Source organism: Balaenoptera physalus (assembly GCF_965194825.1).
Source record: "Balaenoptera physalus genome assembly, chromosome: 7".
In the NCBI taxonomy this organism is placed as follows: domain Eukaryota; kingdom Metazoa; phylum Chordata; class Mammalia; order Artiodactyla; family Balaenopteridae; genus Balaenoptera; species Balaenoptera physalus.
In genome coordinates this window covers 8,535,497-8,544,386 of record NC_138886.1, presented here as the reverse complement: position 1 = coordinate 8,544,386, position 8,890 = coordinate 8,535,497, and the positions used below count along the sequence as shown (strand labels likewise).

Genomic DNA, 8,890 nt, shown 5'->3' with positions numbered 1-8,890 from the left:
CTAAGAGAGGACGGTGCTACGTTAGAAAGGGCCGAGAGGTACTGAGATGTGGAGGGGCGACTCTCTGAGGAACCGACCCTTGGGGTGAGGGCGGAGGCCGCGCGCGAGAGCTCAGTAGTGGGAGGGTACGTGGGTGGGGCCTGGGTCGGTGCTGAGGGCCACGGAGCGGGAGGGGAGAGGCCGTAGACTGTACGGAGCTGAGGATGGGGTGGCATTTTAGGCTTGTGGGCCTAGCAGAGGTGCTGACAGCCCGCACAGGGAACCCCGCGAGGTCTGTGCGGGAGGGGCGTGGCTGGAGTGCGGGGCGGAGCTGGGGTGGGGTCTGGACCTGGCTGAGAGGCGCGAAGTGGGCTGGGCCGCAGTTCGGGGCGGGGTTGTGCGGGGTCTGGACCTGGCTGAGGAGCACAGAGTGGGCGGGACTGAGCCTTAGGGCGGGTCCAGGGCGGGGCCTAGATCCCGCCGACGGGCACGGAGCGGCTGGACCGAAGTTAGGGGCGGAGCCAGGGCGGGGCCTAGGCCGGGCAGAGGCGCGCGGGGCGGGGCGTGGGCTGCGGCGCGCGAGCCGAGCGGCGCGCCGAGCCCCGCCGAGGCCCGAGCCCACCCGAGTGCGCCCGAGCCCGTGGCCCCCGCCCGGGGCGATGGAGCCAGAGCCCGGCGGGGCGGCCGCTGCGCTCCTGCGGCAGAAGAGGGCGGCGCTGCGGCGCAGGGGGTGCAGCTTCGAGAGCCCCAGGTACAGCGGCCCGGGAGGGGTGCGGCCGGGAGGGGCGGAAGTGGGGAGCCGGCCACGTGGGGGGTGGCCGTCTGAGGGGACCGAGGGCCGCGAGGTCGCGGCGGGGGAAGGGGTCTCGGCTTAGGTGGTGGTCTGAAGAGATCGGGCGAGGAGCCTGAGCACAGCGGCCGGGAGTCGAAGGGGGCTGGGCTGTCCGAGCGGCAGGTGCGGGAGGGGGTTGCCCCAGAGAAGCACCTGACGAGAGTCGGGAATCCAGACCCGACGAGACGCCCCCAAAGCGTCGGTCCCTTGGCAGGCCCCGAGCAAAGCCGTGGCTATAGGCGGATTTCGGGCTGTGGAGAATTTGCCCTGACCGACTCTTGTAAATGCTCAAGGACAAGGTCGGGAAATAGCCCCCCTAAAGTCCAAGGGAGGTAGGTCTCCCTCCCCGGGGAGTCCCTCTGAGCTGCCCCAGGACGCAGGCCAGCTCCAGCCTTCCTAGCCTGGCTCCCCAGGTAACGCACACCTGCTGCCTCATGGCCCCGCCCATCCTGGCTGGTGGCCCCCGACATGCCCGGCCCCTCCTGCCCCTCTGACCCGCCGATGCCTTTCCTCTGCCAGGGGTGCCCGTGCCCCTCCCGCCCGCTTCCTTTGGCTTGGGGAACTCGCCTGATGTGTCCGGGTCCTTCTTCTCCCTGGAACCTTGCCCGGAAGACACGCCCTCCCCCGCCGCGCTCGGTGGCTCTCCCTCTGCTCGGCGAGATTCCTTCCCTCAGAGGGCATTTCCTTAACTTGGAGTGTCTTCTCCCGCTCCAACGTCACTGAAGTGGGCCCTCCCATTTTTCAGTCCCTGGTCCCTTCTAGAATACTCCAGCAGCCCCCCAACTACACTTCCCGTCTTTATTCTTCCACGTCTCAAATCCACATTCTCATTGGCCGCTGGAAGAGTCTTACTGCACTGTCCACTGTGCCCCTCCCATGCCTTACCTCCCCTCCCCCCTCCCAGGAGCTCTCCATCTCCCAGGGCCGCGATGGGGACTGGGGCAGAGGAAGGGGAGAAAGATAGGAAGTGGGACTCTGGCCCTCCCTGTGGCAGAAAAGAGGGTTCAATTGCTAGGATAAAAAACAGGACCCTTAATATGAGATGCCAGGCCCTTGTCACCTCACCTCACCCTTGGTGCTCCAGCAGTACCAGATGAGATTATAAGCATCCTGAGGACAGGGACCATAGCTGTTCACTGCTCTGTCCTTGGAGGCTGGCTCAGGCCTGGCCCATCACAGGCATTTACTATGTCTTGAATAAATAAATGCCTGACCAGCTGGTAATTCTTCCCTTATGCTGTGCTATCTCTCATCTGTGCCTTTACTCATACTATGCTCTTTTCTCTACTTAGAATAGTCTTGTCTTTACTTTTTGGGTAACGCCGACCCCTCCTCTGGGAAGTCTTCCCTGAACCCCGGCCTGAGCTCTGTGCTGTATCAACAATCTACACACTGACGGCTAGTCTACACACCACTGTGTATAATTACCCGGATAACACCTCTCCCCCACTAGACCAGGAGCACCAGGCAAATATGGTCTCTGCCCTTCTGATGCTTACACTCTTGTTGCTGGAGCATGCAGGTTGGAAAGTGCACCAAGAGATGAGGCTGAAGAGATGAGTCAAAAGCTGGATCCAGGCCTGAGGTAGAATGTTTAGAGCAGCACTGTCCAATAGAACTTTCTGTGATAATGGAGGCATTCTATAGCCCATCCTGTCTGATACTGTAACCACTAGCCGTCTGTGGGTATTGAGCTCCTGAAATATGGCTCATGCAACTAAGGAAATGAATTTTAAATTTTATTTAACTTTAATTTAAATTTAAATAGCCACATATGACTAATGTTTCCAATATTGCACAGCACTGGTTTAGAAGATTTCTCTCTTCCTCTGAACTCTCACTTTTACCACCCCCTCCTTTGTCTTCATGACGTTACACCTGAAAGACTAAATGACTTCTCGGCCTCCAAAGGTGTTTCCCTCTATTTAACACTCCATGATATTATCATATAAGCCATAGAAATAATGATTACCATTTTTGTGATTATAAAAATAATTTGTTTGTTGGAAGACAATGTATTTAACCCATCCTTTATTATTGTACATGCAGTTTATTACCAGTTTCTCACTCGTACTAAAGACACATTGAATCCATGTACATTAGTCTGTGTATGAGTCTGTAAGAGGTAATCATCTCCTTAAGATAAATTCAGAGAAGTGATAGAGATTATTGGATCCCAGAAAATGAACATTTTAAAGGCTTTTGAAGCATAAGGCCAAATTGCCCGCCAGAAAGTTGTGCCAGTTTATAGTTCTCCCAAGAGCATATAAATGTGCCTGTTTTTTCTCATCCTCACTGCTAGGCATTATCATTTATAAATATTTGCCAAAGTGATACCTTGTTTTAACTTGAATTTCCATGTTTAGTAGTGAGGTGAAACTTTTTTCTCACATTTATTCATAATTTGTATTTCTTCTTCAAATGAAATACATATAATGTACTTTGTCCATTTTTCCTTTGGAATATTTATCTTTTCCTTATTGAATTGAAGCACTTTTTATTTATTAAGGGAATTAATTATTTTGTCAAATATGTAGCAAATTTTTTTTTCCAACTACTTTAATTTGTTTTTAATAGATCTTTATTGGAGTATAATTGCTTCACAATACTGTGTTAGTTTCTATTGCACAACAAAGCGAATCAGCCATATGCATACACATGTCCCCATATCCCCTCCCTCTTGAGCCTGCCTCCCATCCTCCCTATCCCACCCCTCTAGGGCATCGCAAAGCACCCAGCTGATCTCCCTGTGCTATGCTGCTGCTTCCCACCAGCCAACTATTTTACATTCCGTAGTGTATATATGTCGATGCTACTCTCACTTCGCCCCAGCTTCGCCCTCCCACCCCACGTCATCAAGTCCATTCTCTATGTCTACCTCTTTATTCCTGCCCTGCAACTAGGTTCTCAGTACCATTTTTATTTTTAATTTTTTTAGATTCCATATATATGCCTTAGCATACGGTATTTGTTTTTCTCTTCCTAACTTACTTCACTCTGTATGACAGACTCTAGGTCCATCCACCTTACTACAAATAACTCAATTTCGTTTCTTTTTATGGCTGAGTAATATTCCATTGTATATATGTGCCACATCTTCTTTATCCATTCATCTGTCGATGGACATTTAGGTTGGTTCCATGTCCTGGCTATTGTAAATAGTGCTGCAATGAACATTGTGGTACATGACTCTTTTTGAATTATGGTTTTCTCAGGGAATATGCCCCAATAGTGGAATTGCTGAGTCATATAGTAGTTCTGTTTTTAGTTTTTTAAGGAACCTCCATACTGTTTTCCATAGTGGTTGTATCAATTTACATTCCCACCAACAGTGCAGGAGGGTTCCCTTTTCACCACACCCTTTCCAGCATTTATTGTTTGTAGATTTTTTGATAATGGCCATTCTGACTGGCGTGAAGTGATACCTCATTGTAGTTTTGATTTGCATTTCTCTAATAATTAGTGATGTTGAGCATCTTTTCATGTGCCTCTTGGCCATCTGTATGTCTTCCTTGGTGAAATGTCTATTTAGGTCTTCCACCCATTTTTTAACTGGATTGTTTGTTTTTTTGATATTGAGCTCCATGAGCTGTTTGTATATTTGGAGATTAATCCTTTGTCTGTTGTTTCATTGGCAAATATTTTCTCCCATTCTGAGGGTTGTCTTTTTGTCTTGTTTATGGTTTCCTTTGCTTTGGAAAAGCTTTTAAATTTAATTAAGTCCCATGTGTTTATTTTTGTTTTTATTTCCGAAACTCTAGGAGGTGGGTCAAAAAAGATCTTGCTGTGGTTTATGTCAAAGAGTGTTTTTCCTGTGTTTTCCTCTAAGAGTTTTATAGTGTCTGGTCTTACATTTAAGTCTTTAATCCATTTGGAGTTTATTTTTGTGTATGGTGTTAGGGAGTGTTTTAATTTCATTCTTTTACATGTAGCTGTCCAGTTTTCCCAGCACCACCTATTGAAGAGGCTGTCTTTTCTCCATTGTATGTTCTTGCCTCCTTTGTCATAAATTAGGTGCCCATATGTGCGTGGGTTTTTCTCTGGGCATTCTACCTTGTACCATTGATCTATATTTCTGTTTTTGTACCAGTACCATACTGTCTTGATTACTGTAGCTTTGTGGTATAGTTTGAAGTCAGGGAGCCTGATTCCTCCAACTCTATTTTTCTTTTTCAAGATTGCTTCGGCTATTCGGGGTCTTTTGTGTTTCTGTACGAATTGTAAAATTTTTTGTTCTAATTCTGTGAAGAATGCCATTGATAGTTTGATAGGGATTGCATTGAATCTGTAGATTGCTTTGGGTAGTATAGTCATTTTCACAATATTGATTCTTCCAATCCAAGAACATGGTATATTTCTCCATTTGTTTATGTCATCTTTGATTTCTTTCATCAATGTTTTATAGTTTTTTGAGTACAAGTCTTTCACCTTCTTAGGCAGGTTTATTCCTAGGTATTTTATTCTTCTTGTTGCAGTGGTAAATAGGAGTGTTTCCTTAGATTTTCTTTCTGATTTTTTGTTGTTGGTTTATAGGAATGCCAGAGATTTCTGTGCATTAATTTTGTATCCTGCAACCTTACCAAATTCATTGATTAGTTCTAGTAGTTTCCTGGTGGCATCTTTAGGATTTTCTATGTATAGTGTCGTGTCATCAGTAAACAGTGACAGTTTTACTTCTTCTTTTCCAATTTGTATTCTTTTTATTTCTTTTTCTTCTCTGATTGCTGTGGCTAGGACTTCCAAAACTATGTTGAATAAGAGTGGCGAGAGTGAACATCCTTGTCTTGTTCCTGATCTTAGCTGAAATGCTTTCAGTTTTTCACCATTGAGTATGATGCTTGCTGTGGGTTTGTCATATATGGCCTTTATTATGTTGACGTAGGTTCCCTCTATGCCCATTTTCTGGAGAGTTTTTATCATAAATTGGTGTTGAATTTTGTCAAAAGCTTTTTCTGCATCTATTGAGAGGATCATATGGTTTTTATTCCTTAATTTGTTAATGTGGTGTATCGCATTGATTGATTTGCATATATTGAAGAATCCTTGCATCCCTGGGATAAATCATGGTGTATGATCCTTTTAATGTGTTGTTGGATTCTGTTTGCTAGTATTTTGTTTAGGATTTGTGCATCTATGTTCATCAGAGATATTGTCCTGTAGTTTTCTTTTTCTGTAACACCTTTGTCTGGTTTTGGTATCAGGGTGATGGTGGCCTCGTAGAATGAGTTTGGGAGTGTTCCTCCCTCTGCTATATTTTGGAAGAGTTTGAGAAGGATCAGTGTTAGTGCTTCTTTAAATGTTTGATAGAATTCTCCTGTAAAGCCATCTGGTCCTGGACTTTTGTTTGCTGGAAGATTTTTAATTATGGTTTCAATTTCATTACTTGTGATAGGTCTGTTTATATTTTCTAATTCTTGGTGTTTCAGTCTTGGAAAATTGTACCTTTCCAAGAATTTGTCCATTTCTTCCTGGTTGTCCATTTTACTGGCATATAGTTGTTTGTAGTAGTCTCTTAAAATCCTTTGTATTTCTGAAGTGTCAGTTGTGATTTCTCCTTTTTCATTTCTATTTTTATTGATTTGTGTCCTCTCCCTTCTTTTCTTGATGAGTCTGGCTAAGGGTTTATCAATTTTATCTTCTCAAAGAATGAGCTTTTAGTTTTATTGATCTTTGCTATTGTTTTCTTCATTTCTATTTCCTTTATTTAGCTCTGATCTTTATGATTTCTTCTACTGACTTTGGGTTTTCTTTGTTGTTCTTTTCTAGTTGTTTTAAGTGTAGGTTTAGTTTGTTTATTTGAGATTTTTCTTGTTTCTTGAGGTGACATTGTATTGCTATAAACTACCCTCTTAGAACTGCTTTTGCTGCATCCCATAGGTTTTGGATCGTCGTGTTTTCATTGTCATTTGTTTCTATGTATTTTTTAATTTCTTCTTTGATTTATTCAGTGATCTCTTGGTTATTTACTAGTGCACTGTTTAACCTCCATGTATTTGTGTTTTTTACAGTTTTTTTTTTCCTGTAACTGATTTCCAATCTCATAGCATTGTGGTCAGAAAAGATGCTTGATACAATTTCAATTTTCTTAAATTTTCCAAGGCTTGATTTGTGACCCAAGATGTGATCTATCCTGGAGAATGTTCCATGTGCACTTGAGAAGAAAGTGTATTCTGCCAATTTCGGGTGGAATGTTCTATTAATATCAATTAGATCTATCTGTTCTATTGTGTCATTTAAAGCTTGTGTTTCCTTATTTATTTTCTGTTTGGATGATCTGTCCATTGGTGTAAGTGGGGTGTTAAAGTCCCCTACTATTATTGTCTTACTGTTGATTTCCTTTCATGGTTATTAGCATTTGCCTTATGTATTGAGATACTCCTATGTTGGGTGCATAAACATTTAATTGTTATTTCTTCTTCTTGGATTAATCCCTTGATCATTATGTAGTGTCCCTCCTTATCTCTTGTAACAGTCTTTATTTTAAGTCTATTTTATCTGATGCAAGTATTGCTACTCCAGCTTTCTTTTGATTTCCATTTGCATGGAATATCTTTTTCCAATCCCCTCACTTTCAGTCTGTATGTGTCCCTAGGTCTGAAGTGGGCCTCTTGTAGATAGCATATATATGGGTCTTGTTTTTGTATCCATTCAGCCAGTCTGTGTCTTTTGGTTGGGGCATTTAATCCATTTACAATGTTATTATCGATATGTATGTTCCTATTACCATTTTCTTAATTGTTTTGGGTTTGTTTTGTGGGTCTTTTCCTTCTCTTGTGTTTCCCATCTAGAGAAGTTCTTTTAGCATTTGTTGTAAAGCTGGTTTGGTGGTGCTGAATTCTCTTATCTTTTGCTTGTCTGAAAAGCTTTTGACTTCTCCATCGAATCTGAATGAGATCCTTGCTGGGTAGAGTAATCTTTGTTGTAGGTTCTTCTCTTTCATCACTTTAAGTATATCCTGCCACTCCCTTCTGGCCTGCAGAGTTTCTGCTGAAAAATCAGCTGATAACCTTATGGGGATTCCTTTGTATGTTATTTTTTGTTTTTCCCTTGCTCCTTTTAATATTTTTTCTTTGAATTTAATTTTTGTTAGTTTGATTAATATGTGTCTTGGTGTGTTTTTCCTAGAGTTTATCCTGTATGGGACTCTCTGTGCTTCCTGGACTTGGGTGACTCTTTCCTTTCCCATGTTAGGGAAGTTTTCTACTATAATCTCTTCAAATATTTTCTCAGACCCTTTCTTTTTCTCTTCTTCTTCTGGGACCCCTATAATTCGAATGTTGGTGCGTTTAGTGTTGTCCCAGTGGTCTCTGAGATTGTCTTCAATTCTTTTCATTCTTTTTTTTTTATTCTGCTCCTCGGCATTATTTCCACCATTTTGTCTTCCAGCTCACTTATTCGTTCGTCTGCCTCAGTTATTCTGTTATTGATGCCTTCTAGTGTATTTTTCATTTCAGTTATTGTGTTGTTCATCTCTGTTTGTTTGTTCTTTAGTTCTTCCAGATCTTTTTAAACATTTCTTGTATTTTCTCAATCCGTGCCTCCATTCTATTTCTGAGATTCTGGATCATCTTTACTATCATTACTCTGAATTCTTTTTCAGGTAAATTGCCTATTTCCTCTTTATCTATTTGGTTTGTGGGTTTTTACCTTGCTCCTTCATGTGTGACATATTTTTTTGCAAGGTTTGGGTGTTGGGCGGGGCCTATGCTTAGGACCCACGGGACTGGAAAAGGCCCTGGGGACTGTGGGGGGTGAGTCTTAGGCTCAAGGAACAGAAGGGGCCCAGTTGTGCCCCCCACCCCTGGTCTCAGAGGGCAGGGGACCTCACCTGGGAGCCCAGCAGGCTCCTTGGGCTCAAGTGGGCAGGGCAAACGCGCTCTTCTCCTCTCCTGCTCCTCCGGCCGGGGAGGGCCCCTCACACCTGCCTCTCCTGATCTCCCCAGCCTCAGGGGCACAGATCTTGTCTGGCCTCCACTTCTCTTCCCCCCTCAGTCCCCCTGTGTCCTACCAGTTCACTTTGGGGTTCTTCCCATCTCCTTGGATGTCAGAGTTTCCCACCAGCGGCCGGCAGGCGCCCTA

The 8,890-nt window shown here is 44.2% G+C and overlaps 1 protein-coding gene across 4 annotated transcripts in view; it reads left to right on the top strand.

Moving 5' to 3' along the window:
* The first annotated feature begins 254 nt into the window (after window positions 1-254).
* Window positions 255-8,890, top strand: part of GARNL3 (GTPase activating Rap/RanGAP domain like 3) — a 154,204-nt gene continuing 145,568 nt past the window's right edge. For 2 of the 4 annotated variants that reach the window (XM_082470063.1, XM_082470059.1), the window contains exon 1: window positions 539-730. In XM_082470063.1, coding sequence (XP_082326189.1) covers window positions 639-730 — 92 coding nt within the window. In that variant the 5' untranslated portion in view covers window positions 539-638. Of the gene's footprint in view, window positions 272-415; window positions 731-8,890 lie in introns of those variants that run through there. The other 2 variants (XM_082470056.1, XM_082470058.1) reach the window with 2 other exon arrangements.